We start from the raw sequence: 22622 nt of genomic DNA on the forward strand, positions 1-22622 counted from the left end.
ATGCACTTATGCAACAATGTATGGTTATCGTTCAATGCTAAGACAAATAACAAATTGAGTTTAGATTTAACTAGGAGATTATACTAAATAACATTAACTACGAGAATTAAGATTGAATTACTTATATGAGAACAAACATGTGATTCTAACTTCATTAAATACTTCAGTCAAAGTTTATGTCTTTAATCCTAGCATGTGATGGTGATGACAACTAATCAGATAACACAAAACTAGTATACGCTAACTTTCGTTATACGTATACTCTACTATCAAACATCCACAATTAAGATAGAAGTTGAATAGACACCAATTATGCTTAATCCCTATATGTCTATAAAGATTGAAAACATAACGGTTTAAAAACAAGTTATCTATCATGATTACATAGGGTGAATAAGATGGTTAAAATTACCCACAAATTATGCATGTCAATTCATACATAAACTTATGCTAGCATGGCAAGTTCTAAACCTCTATATTCACTGTCGCTTCAATAGAGATTAACAAACAATTTTAGATGTTAGCTACGCATCAAAGATGAATAAGCACAACCAAACTAGGAAATCATAAATCACCACACACAAAGGATGATAAAATAATTAACTATTGAAATCCATAGATAAATCCGTTAGAACCCCATGACAATGATTAGTTCATAATTGAACTCATTGTCACCATGGGTTCCAATGAAAATATGATAATAAACAATAAAAGAGTACTAGGGTTCAAGGATAAATCGAAAACAAGCATCCAAAGTATTAATTATATTGAAGAATACAAAAGTCTTCTTCTTCGTAGCCGTCTTGTGCTCTCTAAGTCTTCGCAATGCTCTCCCTTGGCTCTTTGTTATTAAAAACGTCTTGTTATCACTATATATAAGTCCCTAGTGGACTTGGACCCTCAAAATTATCAAATTCTACTCAAAACAGGATTATGGGGCAAAAAGAGCGGCGCGGGCGCGCCAAAATCCGCGCGGGCGCGCCGGTTCTAGCGCGGGCGTGCCAGACTTCTGGTGATTTTTTGACAATTCTTCTTTTGGTCGTATCTTGAGTACTTCTCATCAGAATTAGGCGATTCAACTGCCCACGCGAAGATAACGAAATTCTATACAACTTGAAAATGGCCAAGACTTCAAAATCTGATCTCTTATCGCTTAAAATCCTTGTAAATCCCTTCCCTCCTCCAACTAGTGCCCTGCAATACAAAAACACAAAAACGCATCAAATATACCAGATACTTGAGTCCAAGACACCAATTTAAGCCTGAAATGAAGCGTTCCAAGTAAATATAAAACCCACGTATCACACCCCCAAACTTGAATCGATGTTTGTCCTCCCTTTCATATTATTTTCCAACCAATGATAGATCATTCAGCAGTGTCAGAAATCTATCATATATGTCAGTAATTGACTCATCAGCCTTTGCATCAAATTGCTCATATTCTTGCACAAGAACAGCTCTTCTGTTTTTCTTTATTACCATCATACCTTGGCACTGTGTCTCCAAGGCATCCCATATCTCATTTGCAGTCTTGCGGGCAATAACTCTGTTTGACATCACATTGTCCAAACTGTTGTGCAGAATATTCCTCACTTTAGCATTTTAAGCAACGCAGCTTTTCAGGATCTGACCACTTTAATTTTTCCTTTATGGCATAGTGTTCAGGAGCATCTGCAGATATAGCCACAGTTTCTATAGAATATGGAGGTCCTGTTTTGATGATATAAACATATGAATCATCAATGGCTTTAAGGAGCATCAATATCTTTACCCTCCATGTAGAGTAATCGGCTTTCTTTAGGATGGGAATTTTGATGTTTTCATACTTACTTCCAGACATCTTGACATTTGCAAATTAACAGTTAATTTGACCGCTCTGATACCACTTATTTCCCAGTAAAGTAATTTTTTAAGGGGTGTTGGATACAATTGCTAAGAAAATCGATGTATTATGAAAGTAAAGTAAGAACATATGAATCAAATAACAGTTTATATTGATCTTTAATAAACTGTTACAAAGCTCTCTCAAGAACAATATTCTTAAGAGCTTCTAGGTTATACGAATACTAGAATTGTACACCACATTGTGATAACCTATTCTATGTTTATATTACACAGCTACAAATCAGTCCTCTATTAAGTACAAGATATGTTACAATATAACTCTATCACTTTACCTATCTAAATCAACTACGATCATATAAATCAGCACCTTCTGATTTATCTCACAGTCATGACTTATCATCCAAGTCATTCTCAACGGATAGCTTTGATCAACGAATAAATGATTTAGCTTCAATGGATAATCATTTATATATATCAACGGATGACTAACGATCGTCAACGAATGATATTGAAGCTTTCAACGGATAATCTATTACAGCAGTTGATCATATCCTGATTGTGACATAGATCCTGATCTTCAACTTAGCCAATTCTCAACAATGATAACCTTGCGAAAGTGTATATATATTTTTAAAATAAAAAAAAATAACTTTAATCATGTTCCATAATTTGTAGCAAAAAGAGGAATGATGAATCCCGTAATTCTTAATTTTAATTAAAGCTAACACGTGATGATTTGCATGTTTATTGATACTTCCACGATGCTTCACTTTTTCTAGTACGTGCTACAATTGCATGTCATCCTTATGAAAATGAATAAAAAAATTTCAAACTAAAAAAGGAAAAAACTTTAATCATATTAATAATTTGTTGTTACATATTTAATCTTCCGATATTTTTGAAGATAAGGAAATTGAATAACTCGCAATTAAGGAGATACATGAAAGTATTACAAGTTCAATTAGTTTTGGGAGTATTCTATGTTAATTTTCATACACTAATTTTCGTACGTACCTTTATCTTTCTTCTAATAACGATATACACGAAAAATAATAAGCACAAGTTTAGGTAGTGTGCGAATATTTTAATTTAATTTTCAAATTTATGAAGTATGCTCTTTTTATCTTTGCTCAATTTTTTTTGAAAATATAGATATAGAAAATATGATAACATAATGCCTAATTTTTTTTATTGCTTTACTATTAAAGAAATGATCCATATTTCACAGTTGCATTATAAATATCACATTAGAAAGTTGAAATTTCACAAATTTTGTGACATCAAACAACATACCATATTATCATAGGCATTGCAGGCTAGTTCATTATATAAAAAATAACCATCATATGTAATGACCGGTCTCCCCTTTTTAATATTTTGAGGTTACAAAGCCACACCTCTTCCCCTCTCTCACCCTATCAAATCTACCATACTATTGTAAAATGTGAAATTGTTATGGCAATAATCATTGTTTGTCCACCTTTATCTACCACTATGGCTAACTGAGAAATGCATTCCCAGATCATGATTTGCATTTCACATGTTGGGATGTGGGACCAAGGTGTTAAAAATATAATGAACTATTGGTTAATGTAATATGTAAAGAAAGATTGACGAAAAAAAAAGGTTGTAGATAAAGGTGAGTATCAGGAGGTTTGGACGGGTTTGAGTCACGAAACCAGCGAACTCATAAATTTGAGGTTTTTAATTTTTCAAACCACAACCAAGCCAAAAATCATGATATTCAAAACTTTAAACAGTTTGGGTTTATCGGTTTAGGTTTAGAACCACTAGTAGAAAAGACTGTATATTTACGTTTATATTTGATGTTGCCAATTTTTTGTTAAAAAAAATTAGCCAAGAACATAAAATATACATATAGTTTCATGTCTGACTAAAACTATTACAAATAAGCTAAAATATCTTGAAATAATAAATAAAATAAGTCCCAAATGTCACAATAAATAATTCATTAAATATTAAAAAATCTCTTAAGTTTGTTATATAGGGTGGATATTAATTAATCTAAAACCAACCCAAATATGTTAATTTTTCAAAATTTAAAACCATAACCAAACCAAATCGAAAAAAACCTGAATGTTCAATTTGTTCAGTTTGGTTAATTTTACCAGTTTTTGGAAACCATTCTCACCCCTAGTAGTAGTATGCATAACATGAAAGAAGATGAGAGTGAGAAAAATAATAGATTACATGTTAATAAATAGTCAGGATCTGTCTTGTTGATATGAAGACCATTTTTCTTGGTGGAAAGGGTTCATATTTGGGTCATTAGGATTCATATTGTTTGAGAACAACATTAAGTCATGAAACGACACAAACCCGAGAGAGAAAAAATGAGTCGTCATTTGCAACCCCTTCTCAATGGTCTTCGAAAACTCTTTCATCAACTTCAGCTCCCACTGCTCAGGTACAAGACGCCCTAGGAGACGAGACGTTCCGGTTTGTCCAGTTTGTTAGCTCAAGCCCTATGTTTGGGGACGAAATGCAGGGCTCCGTGTAAATGAGATCGGGATCGCGAGAGTCTTGTCGCTTATAGATTGTATCTCCGCTCGTCTTACAAGGGACGCGATGACGACAAGTATGGTGTTATTTTCTTTTTCAATTAAGAAACATATATGCATGAATAAATACGACATATACATGGATGACCGGTTACTTCCGACTATCTCCTGAAATCCGGTGACTTTCGCATGCTCTTGTTATTTCCGGTAACATCTTTCATACTCGTTTATAATGGTGTGGGTATGTATATGCACTAATTATCTGTGATCAATCTATATTATTTTATAATCATTAAAAGTTTCAATGTATATGATTTTTGTTTATGTTCAGACGGGTTACTGAGTTTTCTTTTCATTTAATTTTTGTTCATTTTGTTTGTGTCTAATATGCATGACTTGATTCATTTTACATATAAAAACGAGGGGGTGTTAAGTTGATTATACATTTTTGATTTGTTTATCTTTTTGGTGGTTTTCCTCTCTTTGTCCTCTACTTGTCATTTATCAGACTCACTCATGTATTATATTAACCGTTATTAACAAAATTCATCTTCATCTTTTTTATGTAAAATTGTAAATCAATTATAGTTAACAAAATTCATCTTCTCCTTTAGTGTGCGATGTCATTTAATTTGTATTCCTGCCATAGTCTTTCTATTGGTTAACCATGAGTCAAGACTATTTGTTGATCACTATTTTTTGACAAAAATTATGCTCTTTACTAGTTATTATAATTAAATAAAAAAATATCATTTACTCTCTTGCTAAAAAATAACTTTACCGCCTACATACTAATTTGGCTTACATTTCTTTTGATTCATATTTTGTTTAGTAGATTTAATTTGTTCTTTGTGATCTTTTATCTTGTATAATTGTATAATTAGGTTAAAATTAATGTTTTTACCTTAGTTTCCTTTAATTTGGTTATTAGGATCTCACTTTCCTAATTTGAATTTTAATGAAAAGGTAATCGACGGGTAACTGATTAATTTAATTTAATTCTTTAATTCATTCATGCATTGAAACTTGATAACTTGTTATAATTTTTTCAGTTCTTTCTTTTTTAGTTTTCTTGTGTTAGAGAGTTTTCATGTTATAAAAAATAATGGGCTTATTTATTGCGTTGATAATGGGCCTATTTATTGCGTTATTTGTTATTATAATTATTGTTTGTGAATAAATGCTTGTGAGTATCAGTTTCTTTTTCCTTTCCTTTAACGGCTATTAATTCCTGATTTCTTAAGTTACACTTTTAATTAATTTTTAAAATTTGAAAAGGTAGTTTGATTGTTCGATTTATTCATTTTTGGCAGGTAAATTTATTTTGTTTATTGTTCTTTAAATGATAACATTTTTTAACAATTCATTATACTGTCAGTTATATTTTCAGAATAGGTAAGTTCATAAATTATGTATCAATTAGTATTCCAATAAAATTAAGTTAATTAGTGTAATTGAATATGTTCACTTCATTATAGTCCTGGATTTTGGCTTTTCGTGCCTTTAATGGGTTATTGTAACTTTGATGGTTGTTGGAATATTTCCAAAATGTTATAAGTTGGTGCGTGCCAAAATATTAGACGTTGGTGTATACAAATTTTATTATTTAATGAAGATTGATATATCAAATTATATTTAATTTGAAGTTATCTTGTAGGATAAAAGTTTTTATAAGTATGAAGTGTATTAAGTATAGGCAAACAATTAGTATTTTAGATTTGTACTTGGTTGATTGGAGTTTTCCAAATTTTTACACCTTAATGTATACCAAAATACTATGTATCGGTAAATACAAAATATATATAAATATTTACACGATACTTATACTTATATATATTATTAATTAAATATTTTAGTAGTAAGGTTATAACCAAAGGATAATCCCTTTGTTAGATTTTATATTTTAACATCTTGTTAATTTTTTTTATTTGTTAACTTGAGATCTATTATCTGTATTTCATAATTTGGTTTTAAATTAGTTTCTAACTAATTTTATTGTTGGTTCTGCAAAATATTCTATTTTTCAGAGATGAATGTTTTATTATCTAAATTTTCAGATATTTTACATGCTCTTCGGTTAGATAATAAACTTTCTTAAATGAGAGAATCTCATTCGCGATGGCCATTGTATTTTGATACAATTTATCTACGTGAAAGTGTTTTTTGACAATAAAAAAAAGTATGAACGAATTTGCATTTCAGAAAAGTCATTTACATGTATTTGATAAAACGATGAAATATATATCATTCATTTAATGTTTTAACCAAGTGACCATAATTCACTTTGACTGATTCCTTTCCAAACAAGTACTCATTTTAAATAAGTACTAACAAAGAAAACACATGTTAATAAATATGGGGCAACTTTGGCTTATTTATCTAAAATATTGTGTTCATGTCTTTCACTACATGGTCTATAAGTAAAATTTTAAAATGAATGACCATTTTTTCAATTGTGTTTTTTCATTCCTGATTGTTTTTTTTTACATTCCATTCGTGATAGTTAAATTATCAAATCATATACATGTAAGGTGGAATTAACCCAAATATCATATCGAGTAGATAATGGACAATTATTTGGTATATATAGAGCATCCAATTAACTCTATTAGTATGAGCCTCTTGCGAGGTGAATCATGTCAGTACAAAATGTAGATAGATAACTGTGGATGTAAGACCACATAATTGTGGTTATTGGTCAGGGCCAGTCAATAGCAAGGTCAACCAGGTCAACTGCCCTGGGCCTGGTTTTTGTATAGGGGCCCGAAATCTTATAGACCCATGTAGTAATATTAATATACCTCATTTTTTTTTGTTTTTTTTTCAAAACTCTGCTCACTACACTTTGTCTCTTTCTGAAATCACAACAACAGGCAATAACTCGAATCCCCAATCCCCATCTCTTTAATCCCCAATTCCCTTCTCTTTCTACTTTTATATTTTATTATATTGTCAATATTATGTAGTTTATAAATATACGAATACAATTATATTTATATATATTATAGTCATAGATATAACATAGTATATAATTATTTGAGTTTTAGTCAAAATTATTTTATATGGTATTATAAATATATGAGTACAAGTATATGTATATATATTATAGTCATAGACATAATATAGTATATAGCTATTCGAGTTTTAGTTAAAAAAAATTTATCACCATTTTCTATGTGAGTACGATGATGTTTAATAATTACGGTTAATGTTTAAATTTAGCTTAAATTGTTTCTTGTTAGTATTGTCTAATCTTAAGGGGGGGATTAAGACATTTTTTAGAATTTCGTCATGGGCCCTCGAATCTAATGGAACGGTCATGTTACTCTTTGAGGGGAGGATTGTTGTGTGGTATCAACCCACCTATCTTGTACGTAACGAAAAGAGAAATGCCGTGAACAAATAAAAATTTTCATGAAACTTTATTGATGCTTCCACGATGTTTCACTTCTTTTGGCAAGTTTTACAATTGTATGGAAGCTTCACGAAATTGCATACATTTTTTTAAACTAAAAAAAGAAACAACTTTAATCATGTTATATAGTTCGTGGTAAAAACACAAATGTCGTAAACAAATAAAAATTTGCATGAAACTTTTTTGATACTTCCGCGATACTTCATTTATTTTGGTAAATTCTACAATTGAATGAGGGTCGTTGAAAGCACACACATTTTTTTTGTGAAACCAAAAAAAGAAATAATTTTAATCAAATTGTCTGATATCTTTCTCTATTTTGACCATTTGCAACTTTAACTTTTATGTGCATGCATGATCTATTATAACATAATAAAGGTTGGATCAAATAAGATAATAAAAAATTATCATGGTTCAACACATTTGAAGTTGAATTTATCGAACTTATTAATTTTTTTAATGACATTGATGGAGTGTACCATTTGTTAATGCAGGTATTGTTCATGTCGAGTTGAAATCGTACTTATAAGTTATTATGTGTATAATGACGCAACTTGATTTTAATATCATGTCATATCGCTGAAATTATTTTCTCATTTAATTAATATGAATAGTTGAAATAAATGTTTAAACTGGCAATAAGTATGTGTGATTATTCAAGGTAAATATCATAGTTTGAAATACGATTTACTAGTGTGAATGGTTTATGTGAACTATCATAAATTTTTTAAATAAAAGATGATTCAACTCAAATTATTAATTGATTGGGTGATGATATCTCTCCTACGTTAATAAGGTTATCAAAAGTTGCAAGTTAATTAATAATTTGATGTCACATATAATTTGCAAATATATCTGAAGATACGGAAACTGAGTAATTACGGCTAATCCAACATGTGCCCTATATGATGTTCAAGTTTAAAATTTAGTGGATTTGACAAAAAAAATTTGATCTAATAATATTTCGGTGATGCCTTAAGAGTAAGTCCAGCGGTGTTGCAAAATTTTGTATAGTTATTGCTCTTTTCGAAATGAGTAAGTGAATTTTGATATTAAAATAGAACTTGTACTCCAATGGATAGTTTAAAAATGATACCAAACATTTCCAAATAAAATTATATTTCAACTATTTATCTTTAAATACACAATTATGTTTGTCACTGCTACTTAGAACATCTCCAACGGTATTATTAAAACTGTTAGCTAAAATAATTTAAAATATAGATTATCTTAAAATTTACTGTAAGGTTATTTACTCCGATGGAGTTGGCTATAATTAGTGACTATATTTTAAAAATTGTATGTTGGTATTATTTCAGGTTGTTATAAATATAATTTATTATTTAAATATCGTAACAAATTGTGTGAAATTTTACTACATGTTCGGAAAATGTAGCCAACGTAAAGAAATTGGCTAATTTTTTAGCTAATGGAAATGTGCCATTGGAACGAATAATTTTTTACATAATATTTAAAATATGTAATTATGGTATGTTTAATATATTTTTAGCTAAGGGATAATCCCCATTAGAGATGTTCTTAAAAATATCTATTTATCTCCGTCTACCCACTTGCATGTGACAATATTATCAATATCTATAATTTGTTCAATATTTAGGGCTAATTATAACATTTTGCTATTTTTAATGCTCTATTGGTGTAGAATTTTTTTCTTATATGCTATTTTATAGAAATAACATATCTCTCAGCACCGCCGTTGAACTTACTCTTATTCTCATCCATAAGACAAACTCTTGTCATATTTTAAGTCACATCTCTGGTTGTCATAACTTATATTTCATAATAAATTATTTTAATTAGTCAAACACTCTTTTTCGTTCTGTACTATGTATTACAATGATGAAAGGTACTTTTAAAAATAAATATTAAATATATTTGGAGATAGAGTTAACTTAATATATTTTTAAGTTACTAGGACGTTATTTTTATATTTTATCTAAGTTTTGATGTTGGATTTACTCTTACCGGTTTAAATAGTTTTAAGAATATTTTATGTTAATTTCAAATGTGCTTTTTATCTTTATGTTAATAATGAAATACATGAAAAATTATAATTATAACTTTATGTAGTGTGTAAATATTCTACCTTAATTTCCAAATTTACAAAGTGTTCTCCTTTTATCTGTCCTAGAAAAAAAGTTAAAAATATAAATATAAATAATACGATAACATAATACCTAACCTTTTAATACTTTACTATTAAAGAATGATCCACATTTACCAACTCCATTATAAATATCACATTAAAAATTGAAATTTCACAAATATTGATATATCAACAACACAAATTATTATATAATTTCTTCAAAAAAAACACAACTTATTATATGTAGAAAATATATTTTACATAGTTCTATGTATATTCAACTCATGGACTTTCCTCCTGACAAGAAAAAAAAACTCATGGACTTTCCTCGACAAAAAAAGGGAGAAAACTCATGGACTTCCCCTCAGAAAACCAAATATTAATGGACCAAAGCCCATATGAATATATTTACCAAAAAAACAAAAAAAATCTGTAGCACAAAGAAAAAAACCCTAAATAAAACACTAGTAATATAAAAATGTGGCCTGGCCATCACACTGATATATAGAGGGGGATACAACATACAGACAACAAGAAATAAAAGTATCACAAAGAGGGGTTTTCACCATCTGTCATTTTCTGAAGGAGGGGTGGGCCCACTTTGAGAAGAGCAGAGTTGAATCCTCTTTTCTGTCAGCAGCAGCCATTCAACCACCCCTCTTTACTATCCTCACCACCCTCCTTCAGATTTCTGGTTAGTCCTTGCTTTCAAATCTTGTTTTTTTTTATCATTTGTGTGTGTTTTGGTTGATGGGTTTTGCTGTTTTGGTGCTAGTGGGCTTTCTTGATTGTTGAAACTGGTTGAATTGCTGTAAAAATGTGATCTTTTTTGTTATGTGTGTGTTTGTGTGTGTTTTGTTGATATGGGTTTTTGTTGTTTTGGTGCTAGTGGGCTTTCTTGATTGTTGAATCAGGTTGAATTGCTGTAAAAATGTAATCTTTTTATTATGTGTGTTTGTGTGTGTTTTGTTGATATGGTTTTTTGTTGTTTTAGTACCAGTGGGCTTTCTTGATTGTTGAATCAGGTTGAATTGCTTTAAAAATGAATCTTTTTGTCATGTGTGTTTTGTTTGAATTGGTTTTTGTGTATTTGGTACTAATGGGCTTTTTTGATTCTTGAAACAGATTTGATTGCTGTAAAAAAAGTAATTTTTTTGGTATCTGAGAAAGATGGATAGTAGGATTCCACCTGGAAGCTTTTTTCAGTACTCACCAACTGGAGTTCATGGTGTTCATGGTGTTCCGGGCCCAATGCATAGGTCTTCCTCTCCTACAGATCGAGAGAGGTGAATTTTGGTTTTTTTATTTGTGTTTGTTTTGGACTTTTGTGTATATGTATGTATGCCAAGATTTGGGACTTGAATTGACGTACTTGTAATTTTTGTCATTTGTCTTGTTTTTCGATACCTTTCTATTTAGAATTTGGTTGTTGGGGTTTTTTGAGTAAACTTTGTATTGAGTTGTTTGTTTCCGTAATTGTGTTGGTTGTGTATAATGGTTGCAAGCTTTGTAACCTTTGTGCTCAATTATATTTGTATGGTTTCTCTTTATTGGTATGCGTTATCTATGGCATGGTCGCTGAATGCAGCCTAATTGAATATTTTATTTGAATGTCGATGTTTTATCTCAAGTTTTGTATCTTAATCTCAATTGTGAAGGCTAGGGAGGGTGGACATGACTTAATTTTTATGTCGGTCCCAATGAGAATCTGTGTTCCTTCAGTATCTTGAGAGATTATGCATTTCTTCAGTTTATTGTTCTGTGTCCCTCGCATTTGAAGGGGTTTTATGATGATTTCATGCTTGTATCTGGTATGTGTTACATTTATGTTATTTTTTCTATTTAATTGGAGATGACAAGATGTTAATGGGATGATAACCTTACAAAAAGAGATTGTTTACTAATGAGGCTTGCTTTCTATATGTAACTATTTAAGCATGAGGTAAAGGTTCTGTTATCTTGAATTTAGGCGCACATGTTTAATGAAGCAATTGGTAACTTATAGTTACACATAAATTAATTGGCTATTAAACTTTATCTTGTTGCCTTTATGATGTACCCTTATTTCATCTTGATTTATCTGGTATTTATTTGCAGATATCTGTCAGAATTATTGGCGGAGAGGCAAAAGTTGGCGCCGTTTACGCAGGTTATGCCGGTGTGCAGCAGGCTTCTAAGTCAAGGTTAGTCCAAAAAAGAGTACTTTTTGCTCCGCGATTTATATATTTGTGGAACATCAGTAGTAAGTAAATTTCTATTATCAGCTTCATGGTAAAGAAAGTAATAAAATTGCGCGGAGAGCAAGCTTCCGCCTCTTGGGCCTACTTGTAATTGTATTTATTGGGGAATAATCTGAAGATACGTTACAATTTTTGTATATGCGGCAGAAGTTGCACTTACTGCCAAAAGTATCAGGTCAAGATTTTATAATTGTAAAATAACTAAAATAGTCATGTATAACATGTCATGTCAGGTCATTGTTTTCATACCAAATTGACAAACAATAGTACTAATATCGCCGCATCTGTAAATTGTCATTCTTGATTGTTAGGTTTAATATGCTTCCCAAAACCTAAATACATTAGTTTCCGTCAGCAAGCCTATAACTATTATTAGGACATTATCTTAAATAAACCAGTCTCGTATCTGTCTGGATCATATGTATAAATTATGATCCTTTGCCACCAAAACAGCTGTTTAATTCTATTGTGATGAAGCTCATACATGATACATGTTCTTGAAGGAATGATAGTGGAATTTATTCCTTTTCTTTTCCCATTAAGATTTGAGAATATTTTTGTATGTTTTTGGAATTGTTTCAAGAGTACATTACGTGTGCAAACCTTGTTGTCATCATCTCTAAAATGCTACTTTAGTGACTGTACTGCCACCTTTTCTTATTAATTGAACCTTGTTAATGTCTAATTGCTCTTCATTTTCAGAAATCATGCGTGCTTCAGGATTAGGATCAAACCAGAATATTGTGGATCATGAAAGATTGGGGAATGAACGATCATACAGATCTTTTGGCCAGCAGCCTAATGGAGGGCCAGTTGATATGGAGTCGTGGCCTCCAATGCAAGCACCACAAGTAATATTATTATTATTCATGCTGACATTAATAGCCTTGTTATTTAGCATACATGTCTCCTATCATTAGCTCGGAATGAAGTATCAACTAGCTTTGCACCCTTTGCACCAACGGTATTAAAAATTTATAATAAGGACATTATGATTTATATTACATTGGCCCCACACACATGTTATTCAGAAAGATCGATGTTCTTCAGAATGTCTAATGGATGATAGTAATGCTGGGACAAAGCCTGTGCATCATAGCTTGGTTGATACTAATTTCAAGGATAATCACATGTTTTTCCTTGTAGTATACCTTAAACAAAAGAATTTTCATCCCATCCTTTCATAGAAGTAAGATGTCAGAGTCCTATTATCATTTTAGGGTCATAATTGTGCTTGATAACTAGGAATCATTGGTAATATATTAGGAGCTATATTATCATTTAGATATAGAATTTTATCTTTAATCCTGGAAACGTGGAAGCATCAAGTTGAAATGGCCAATGAGCTTGCTAGAACTTGATAGGAAACTATAATTATTTAATGGTCTTTGCATCAGGACATTGGCCTCGTACGAAGGATGGATCCATTTCAAGCTGCCTCTTTAGGTTGGCCTTCATCCCCAGGTTTCCCTATACCTGTTATCAAGCGAGTTATTAGACTTGATGTTCCATTGGAAAAATTCCCAAATGTAAGTACTGATATACCCTGCCATCATTTATCTATGTTTGCCTTGATGATTCTTTTGGTTCCCTTCTAATACAAAAGCACGGCAGTTTAATTTTGTTGGTCGGATCTTGGGACCTCGTGGAAATTCTCTGAAAAGGATAGAAGCTATGACTGAGTGCAGAATATTCATAAGAGGCCGGGGCTCGGTGAAGGACTCAATGAAGGTATCTAAAAGCCCATCCTCTTTCAATACTTTTTTTTAAACAGCGAACTTCAAAATTGCTTAATACGTGTTCGTATAATTTAGGACAATAAAACTAGACCTTTTTAAAGTACTTTTTTGCTAATAAAGAACAGAAATGTTAAATTAGTAATGCTATGACCAAGAACTATTCACTTTCTGTTTGACGTTAATGTTCTGCATATAAAATTATACAAACACTATGGGTGTCACCTTAAAGCGAAGTAGCTGGAAGAACATTGGAAGCAAAAGAAAGAGAAAAAAATAATGATAATCCATCATCCTTTAGTATATTTCCTTAGTGGTCAAGCTTAACTTTATATGGCAGTTCTCTAAGTTGAGTCTTCTTGGATATATTAATATGTTTGCTATAAGGACATTTTGAATACAAAACTGTAGGACCGAGGTTAGCAAATCGGAAGCCAATCACTTTTTCAATCTAACATCCCTTATTATATTTTCAGATCTGATATTTTTTGCTGTTATGTTACTTTATTCGTTTGCAAGTGAAACCCATTAGTTATAGAACCATTCCACGCTACCTTGAGCCCTGCTCAAGTGCTCATATATTTAATTTAATAATCCTCCTCGTGGCCTCCATTTAGGAATTTATTTGCTTTCGTTTGGACATTATGGTTCTATTATATTCTTAATATTATCTAGATCATTCATCGCCTCGACCTAAGTTCCCTCAACTGTTCAAGCTTCCTTAAAGAAGTAAATGAAATAAAGGATAGTGTCTAATAGCAACTTCAAGGAAAAGTCACCTTCCTTTCAAGGCAGGGCCGCAGGGGTATTTAATTTAAGTTAATTTCAACCAAAGATTTACATGCTAGACTAGGTGGCCTGTTCACTGAAGATGTACCTTGATATATGCTGGACTAGGCGGCGGTCAGATTAAGCACAGTAACTTGGTCAATCTGCACAATTTATGAACATTAGAAATTTACCTTTGCAGCACGTTTTATTTTATTTTTGCCTGATACTTTGATACCAGTTATGTCCTGGCACTTTTTGTATAAAGTTTGTATAATTTCTTGTGAATATTGTTTTTTTGCTTGATGGTTTCGGGAAATTTTGTTATAAACATGAATTACAGTAATTCTAACAGAAAAATTAAATTTCTGAAGACGCGTCTTTTTCTTTTCTCCTTGACCAGGAAGAGAAGCTGAAAGATAAGCCTGGCTATGAGCACTTGAATGAGCCACTGCATTTGCTGGTAGAGGCTGAGTTTCCAGAAGATATAATAGAATCTCGCTTGGATCATGCTGTGGCTTTACTGGAAAACCTTTTGAAACCAGTGGTATGGTTAACTTAACCTTGCCAATATTTCTTCTCTATTATTGGTCATGCGTAGACATCTAATTCATCTTTCTCTCCAGGACGAGTCCATGGATATCTATAAGAAACAACAGTTGAGAGAACTGGCCATGTTGAATGGTACCCTAAGGGAGGAAAGCCCTAGCATGAGCCCAAGCATGAGCCCAAGCCCGAGCATGTCTCCATTTAACAGTGCTGGTATGAAACGGGCCAAGACCGGAAGATAGCTTTAACATGATAGACAGTCATTTGATTTTCTTTGCTGAAACAATAGTTTTTGGTTATTGGTAGTTGCCTCAAGGATATAAACTGCCGGAAAAAACACACAGGAACGCTTGATTTTTTAAAGCCAGTTGAGATACCTGGCTTGGTCTGCTTTATAATTTTGATTATAGGACATCATAGTTATTGATCGCGTTCTCTTGGATTTTTGGTTTTTTTATATAACATTCATCAGTTGCAGAAACATATTTGGACATCTCACATTTAAAAGTTCAGATACTTAGATGTAATTTGCAGAACTGAGTTGTTCGTAAAATCTTTACTTCTCCGCTAAACCAAAAGTAAGCGAAGAAATATATGCCAATTGTCTTTGCATTTAATATGATTTATGTATGGCAATGCTTTGTAGATTAAGCTGCATTAATGCATATGATCGGGCCTGTTTGACTACCATCAAATAAGTAACTTATTGACTTATAGATCCGTAACTACTTATCGATGAGTTGAATGTAAGTAATAATGTATTTTTTCTCAACTTATTTTGATTTTTCACTTTTTTATTAATTTTAATTTTAAAATATATGTTTGTAAATGTTATTTAAATTTAAAATCCAAGAATTAAGAAAAAATTGTATTTAAAAATTATTTATTTTAACTCATTTAAGTAAAAAAAAAAATCTAACTTATAAGTAGAATGTTCAAACACTTATATAATTTATAAGTTTTTATCTACTTATAACTTATAAGTCACTTATATATTTTAAGTGATAAGTTATTAATTTTAAGATTTCCCAAACGGACACAATATATAGGTCGCTTTTATCATTTGTTATTTTTTTTTCAGCTTTCCATGCATGTGTATTTACCCCGAGTCTATCTTCCAAAAAAACATTTAGCATTCATTTAGTGTCAAACTTAACTAGTGCTTTAGACAATCACTTGCTTATTTCTCATCAATTGGTATCGTTTTCTAATACAAGTTTATTATTAGTCTTCTGCAAATTGCGGGAGCCTACTACTCTGGCTTTGGAGTTGAGAACACCGAGATAGATGTATGTACAATGGTAAAAATCTAAATGGCAAGTATCTGGGTTTCTAAAGAATCAAGCAGCTTTGCAATCCGAATTCTATATGGCTACATCACACAATTTCTTTCTCCATTATGCTACTCAAGAGCTGCAAAACTGGCAAAAAAAAGGCTGCAACATTCATTATGCCTGTACAAACAAGACTTGAGGGTTGAGATTATTGGAAACAGATCATTTATGTAACAAGAAAAATAGAAGACTAAACTAGTTCTGATTACAAGAGATTTGGGTATATTCACGCATTTTTATTGATCAATGTATTTTTTACAGGACTGTATACTCTCACGCATGTTAAAGAATGGAAAAAGGTAGGAAAACTTGAAATTGTAATTATATTAATACAGCTACTACAGATATGGAACGGAACTTGTGCCATCCAATAATATCTCTAATACAAATGCTATAAATTTGGAACGAAACTTGTGCCGCCAATAGTATCTCTCTCTTACCAGCTCCCAGGACCTTGCAAGGATTGGTTGTTGCAAGAGTATTGCCATTTAAACCTGTGCATAAGGCCTTCGAGTAAGAAATTATGCAAGATATCTAGAAACAAAGTAACAACAACGAGAATGATAAAAAATGAACTGCAGATATCTCAATTTATAGAAGATTGCCAGAAAGCAAGAACCACATGCAATCAGAACAGTATTACTATGACAGCTATGCTGGTCACTAGAATTAATATTTCCCGCATTGCTGGCCTATCTATCCAAAATGAAACTACATATAGTCCATGGTGTTATCCTGCGGACGAAATTTCATTCACTCGGTAATTCATTTTTATGAGGTGGGCTCTTAAAAATGAAAAAAACATGGAGAGCTTGAGATTAGGTTTTTATAATCGGGAAAGAATAATTGAAAAGATGGTATAAATATCCCCCAAGATTACCTAGAAATTGATAAGATTGCTTAAACAGGTGAAGTGTGACGGAATGACCGCAAATTTCAAAGTCTAGAAAGCATAATCCTGGAGGAAATCCGTAGTCTACAAATTTCTTAGCAATCCAACTGGCAACAGTTACATATATGCAACAGCTTTATTACTAATGTTTCTAAGACTTTCAAATTTAGGATGTCTTTAAAGAAACTGATACTTAGAAGTCAGATTTTATAGACATTGAAGTTTAAAGGTAAAAAGACAACTCTATTGTAGAAAGATTTTTGAAAGAGAAAATCCAGGAGTTGATCTTGAGCAACTGAGGCTTATGGAAGAGGAATTCAAATCCTTGAGACCAGTAACTTCTGATACTATCTCACTATATGAAAATGTTCCTGAAAATAGGCCAACCAAAGGAGTAGTAATAAAAGAAATCAGCCAAACTAAAGCTGAAAGACCAGTTCTAAGGTCTCAAGCTATATTAAATGCTGATATGAGTTATAAGGGAAAAGAAAAGGTTGGTGAGAAGTCAAAAACTAAGGCCTCAAAAAGAAATCAGCATTTACTAAAATTCAAATATTGATAGATTAAGTCTATTCAGTAAGTCAAGCTCATGATGATGCTGATGAAGGAAAAGTTCTTGAAGAAGAAGCTAATCAGGTTCACAAGAAGAGAAAGTTAAATCCTGGATCTGATTGGGCTGAGAAATTACAAATCATTCCAACCACTAACAATGCTCAAGTTGGAGAATTAACTGTTGAATTTCAACCAGTCACAATCACTGATACTACTCAACTTGTTGACAATACAATTCAATGAGTAAAAGCTGATATTTCAAATCCTGACAGAAATTTAAACTCTGATTCAGAAGGCCCAAACTCTGATAAGCCAGAGTTAACTCTTGAAGAAAAGAAGAAGTTGTCATGGGGAAGCAAGACACCTGCACCTAAAAGAGATTCTTCTCAGACTATCAATAAAATCTACAGTGTTAATTCACAGTCTAGAAGAGCTGGAAGAAGAGCTGACTTGGGACTTCCAAATGCTAATACTTACACTAGCAATGCTTTAATTCTACGAGAGCCTGGAAATCTGACAGGAATAGGAGCTTGAAGATTTACGGAAGATCATATATTTTTAAATAGTGCTTCATTTGTATGACACAAGTAAGTCTAAGAAAAAGATGTATTTTCTGGAGTCTGGTAAAAGGTTGAAGATTTCACAACATATGAGAGATAAACCATGGCAAGAGCTAGAATATGTCATTACATTACTAAAGGTAATCAACTCTACTACTGTCGGATAGTCTGCTTATCTGAAGAACCTAGTATACAGGAAAGCAGAGAGGAATGACTTACAAGTCAAAATACACTCCAAAATATATTAATGAATCTGGAAACACTGTTGATATACCTATTGGAGGAGGCAAGGTGATCATGTCTATAGGTGTAAAAGTCTCACTTTCAACCCTGATGGAAAGAAAGTTGGCTTTTGTGGAACTGGATGACTTGTCACTTGGAAGATCTAATCTACATGACCTCAGAGATGCTATCTATCAAAATGATAAATCTACAGAGGAGCTCAAGGATATCAAACAGAGGATGGAGATGTATTTGAATGTTCTTGAGGCAAATCTACTTAAGAAATTCTTTGATGATGCTACTGGGTTTACTAGAGTTCAAGACTTAAGTAAAGTCTGAAAGCACTGATTTTAAGATTGGATATCTGTTGTATTTCTGCATTTAGATAGTTTTGACATCATCAATTAGGAACTTGTACATATTTATATAATGTACAAGTTGAATAGATTGTTATAAGAAATTGATGATATCTGAATATAAACTATCAGAGTTTATTGATTAGTGTTTGATATCAGTATTTGACAAAGGTGACGTCATCAACATTTACCATCAGTATTTGCTGATCAGCTTTTGTCATAAAGATTTACTTACATCAGTATCTGTCGAGCTGGAAATCAGGAGATATCAAAGGAGGAAATATTTGCAGAGATATGTCGGTGTAGGACTTTACTTATTGTATCAATCAATAGATGGATATGTTATATGATTCCTTATTGTATTGTAGGAGGATTCCTTATTGATTGTGTACATATTAGGTTTACACTATAAGTGGTTCGAACTTTGTTATATTATTCATATAACCTAACAGCTCTCAAGGATATTTGTTCATCCTTTGAGAAAGTATTGTAATTAGTTTTTATACATCAATAATAAAACTGTTCTCTCAATTGTGTCTGTTATTTCGATTTGATTGTTTATCTGTATTCACCCCCTCTACAGTTCATTATAGGCCTAACATGATAGGATTGCTTAAACAGGTTAAGTACGACGGAATGACTGCAAATTCCAAAGTCTAGAAAGCATAATTCTTTGGGAAATACGTAGTCAACAAATTTCTTAGCAATCCTATTGACAACATTTACGTACATGCAACAACTTTATTACCAAAGTTTCTATGACTTCCAAATTTAGGGGATTTTTACAAAAACTGATACTTGGAAGTAGTGCTTTAGGCTGTGCAGGCCTCAACCCCCCCCCCCTCCCCTCCCCTCAGACTCCCAAAGTGGAAACACTTGATAGGTTTGGTCTACTAACATGCAACACCTAGAAGTGCACAAGTTATGAGTAGGACACAGAATGAGCAAAGAATATAGAGTTAAGGTCTTCAAATTGAAATGGAGCCTCCATATATTGCCTCTTGAATGGTTTAATACCCTTGTAACAAGTAGGTACTTGGATTTTGAGCTTCATCATTCCAGCTAATACTACTGAGCAGTTACTTCCTAAATTCTCTAATGAAAGGTATCTGCAGTTTCATAGATAAGCTTAAAACAAAGGGTCCAAAGATTTGTGTGCATCATTGTAAGTGAATGCAGTCATTAAAGTAAAATGCCCGTCAAACAGGAAAGAAATAGAAATACATAATCATTTCTCCAATATACAAAGAGCAGGATATCTTGTTGGTTTCTTAACTGAGTGAGACACAAATGAAAACACAAAAATTATGTCGAAAATTTTGTATAAGGCTAAACCAAACCTTCAACTATATGAACTAAGATAAAACTGGGATGCAGTCTCAATCCCGAAGCCCAAGTTCAACCTCAAGTTCATCATCCTCTTCAAACAACTTTAGCAAGCGGGCATACTGCTCTTCACGTTTCTTCTTTTGCCAATATTTGAAAAGGAATACGGCCAAAAGCACAACTATCAAAATAACAATGCATATGATGACTACTCCTGTCCCCTTACTCTTACTAGAGGCAGCTTTCTTTTTCCCATCTTTGGAATCATCAGTCAAGCCTGAAATATGTAAAACTCGTCTAAGGGCACATTTTAAATTGAAAAATGTCGTGACATAAATTACATTTATTTAAACATTCTAATTAATACCTGAAACCGTAGATAACAACCAAAGCTACATTATCTATCGTATACACCATAACATGACCTATTCGCATATCTTGTTTTCACACAAACCAAACTCGACAAAATATTCGTTGTTTGAATCTTACATAAACACAGCTAAATTATGCTATACGCCAAAACCGGTATTCTCAATATATAACTTACTTAACTTGAGCTGTATACCTCAGTTTCATTCATACAATATAACAACCTCTTCCGACTTCCAGTATTTACTCAAAACAACAATGATCACTGTACTTACTAACAACACCTTTTTTCACATTAATTTTTTAAAAAAAACAATCAATATTCCACCTATCACAATTTTAGCCTGAGCAGTCCATAAATTACTGAATTACAAATTTACAACAGCAAAAAGTAAAAATTAAACATAAATTTCAACACAAACAGAGGCTAAAAACGTAATTTAACAACAAATTCAATCAATCTTAACATGTCTGATCAATTACAACAGAAACATATAAAGGAAACATAGACACAAATACATACATAAATAAAGAAGGATTGAAGTGAATAAAGAAGAACCTGGAATGAGATGCAGAGAAAGTGAAGAGAAGAAGAGCAGATAACGCAACCAACTTGAACACGAGATCTCGTTCATCCTCCTTTCTCTCTCTATGACTCCTTTCTCTTTCTCTCTCTACCTACGTTATTAGTAATGTCTTTTTGGCCTGTAATAATACGCTAATGTTTTCTTTTTCTTTTTCCTAGAATTCAACTAACTACCCCATCTTTCTAGTTATTTGCATTTATGAGCTTACTGGATTTTTTATTTTACACATACAGAATTACAGATACACTAAAATATTTTCAACTATTTTACTGCTTATATAAATTATTATAAAAATCGGTCGATTTTTCACATATCATTAATAAATTATTTAAAAATTGGGCAAAAGAATTTATCCATTTTGATCATTTTTTGATAAAATGTCAATAAATTATCTGATTTTTAAAAATCGTCCCATAAAACACAAATCGGTACCTTAATGAAATAATTATGATTTTCGAAATTGATGCTCATATTTTATACTTTTTAATAGTATCCAAAAATTGATCGACTTTCTTCGAATTGTACAACATAGGGATTTTGTTAGATTACATCCATTGTAATTCTAAAAATTTTGTTAAATTATATTATAAATTAACTATCCAAAAAAATTATTGATACATCTCCCTCATTTAAATTTACCAATATACTTCGACGGATTATGTTCCATATGTGTGTTATCTACATTTTTCCCATGGACGGCTTATTTGTCTTTGAGAAAAAATGATGACTTGTTCAGCTTTGTGACTAGTTTACATGACAAGAATTTTGAATTTAGTTAATCAGATATTAAGACCTAATTAGTAATTCAAGAGTAATGTCTGGACAACTAAAATTTACGGGGAAAAAAAGGAAGAGGGGCCAAATAAATGGTAGATGTCAATGATATTAATCTGACAAATGAATTAATTAACAAGGTCATCAATAAAAGTCAAATTAAGTTAAAACTGTAGTAGTTAGTATTTTAAGTTTGAGCACATCCATAATTCTTTACTTCCATGCTCCTTCCCCTTCCACAGAACCATCTTTACAGTCCCAAGTCCCTAAACCCATGTCCAAATGGCTGAGGCATTCTATCAAGAACCTAAACTTCGTACCAAAGCATGCTCTAATATAACCAATTGGCCAGGCATTCCATTAATCACTTGAAATTCGTACCGAAGCATGCATACAACTAGAGACTCGTATCGAAGCATGCTCTAATACAACCAGAGAATAACAAACTATCTAGTATACCTGTTACAG

At 31.8% G+C, this 22622-nt stretch overlaps 2 protein-coding genes across 3 annotated transcripts; one reads left to right on the top strand and one right to left on the bottom strand.

Moving 5' to 3' along the window:
- Positions 1 to 10391: 10391 nt before the first annotated feature.
- LOC141667798 (KH domain-containing protein At1g09660/At1g09670) lies at positions 10392 to 15665 on the top strand. 2 transcript variants are annotated; one of them, XM_074474421.1, is made up of 8 exons: positions 10392 to 10583; positions 11015 to 11175; positions 11987 to 12072; positions 12832 to 12980; positions 13527 to 13658; positions 13744 to 13860; positions 15037 to 15180; positions 15260 to 15665. In XM_074474421.1, exons 2-8 carry the CDS (start codon positions 11060 to 11062, stop codon positions 15422 to 15424), a joined length of 909 nt encoding a protein of 302 aa, XP_074330522.1. In that variant the 5' UTR covers positions 10392 to 10583; positions 11015 to 11059; the 3' UTR covers positions 15425 to 15665. The 2 variants fall into 2 exon arrangements, with proteins under 2 accessions (XP_074330522.1, XP_074330523.1); XM_074474422.1 differs by lacking the exon at positions 10392 to 10583 and adding an exon at positions 10652 to 10822.
- Positions 15666 to 16715: 1050 nt separating this feature from the next.
- LOC141668546 (uncharacterized) lies at positions 16716 to 21513 on the bottom strand. Its single transcript, XM_074475460.1, has 3 exons — positions 21353 to 21513; positions 20439 to 20701; positions 16716 to 17010 (listed from the first exon to the last, which is right to left on the bottom strand). Exons 1-2 carry the CDS (start codon positions 21426 to 21428, stop codon positions 20478 to 20480), a joined length of 300 nt encoding a protein of 99 aa, XP_074331561.1. The 5' UTR covers positions 21429 to 21513; the 3' UTR covers positions 16716 to 17010; positions 20439 to 20477.
- Between the last annotated feature and the right edge of the window lie 1109 nt (positions 21514 to 22622).

Source organism: Apium graveolens, chromosome 6 (assembly GCF_009905375.1).
Source record: "Apium graveolens cultivar Ventura chromosome 6, ASM990537v1, whole genome shotgun sequence".
Taxonomy (NCBI): Eukaryota; Viridiplantae; Streptophyta; class Magnoliopsida; order Apiales; family Apiaceae; genus Apium; species Apium graveolens.

Bases quoted from the DNA above. Each gene is read 5' to 3' on its own strand.
- LOC141667798 (XM_074474421.1), top strand. From the start codon at position 11,060: ATGGATAGTAGGATTCCACCTGGAAGCTTTTTTCAGTACTCACCAACT. The intron at 12,073-12,831 runs GTTAGTCCAAAA...CTTCATTTTCAG, and splicing joins CAGCAGGCTTCTAAGTCAAG to AAATCATGCGTGCTTCAGGA. The intron at 12,981-13,526 runs GTAATATTATTA...TCTTTGCATCAG, and splicing joins CTCCAATGCAAGCACCACAA to GACATTGGCCTCGTACGAAG.
- LOC141668546 (XM_074475460.1), bottom strand. From the start codon at position 21,428: ATGAACGAGATCTCGTGTTCAAGTTGGTTGCGTTATCTGCTCTTCTTC. The intron at 20,702-21,352 runs GTTCTTCTTTAT...TACATATTTCAG, and splicing joins TTCTCTGCATCTCATTCCAG to GCTTGACTGATGATTCCAAA.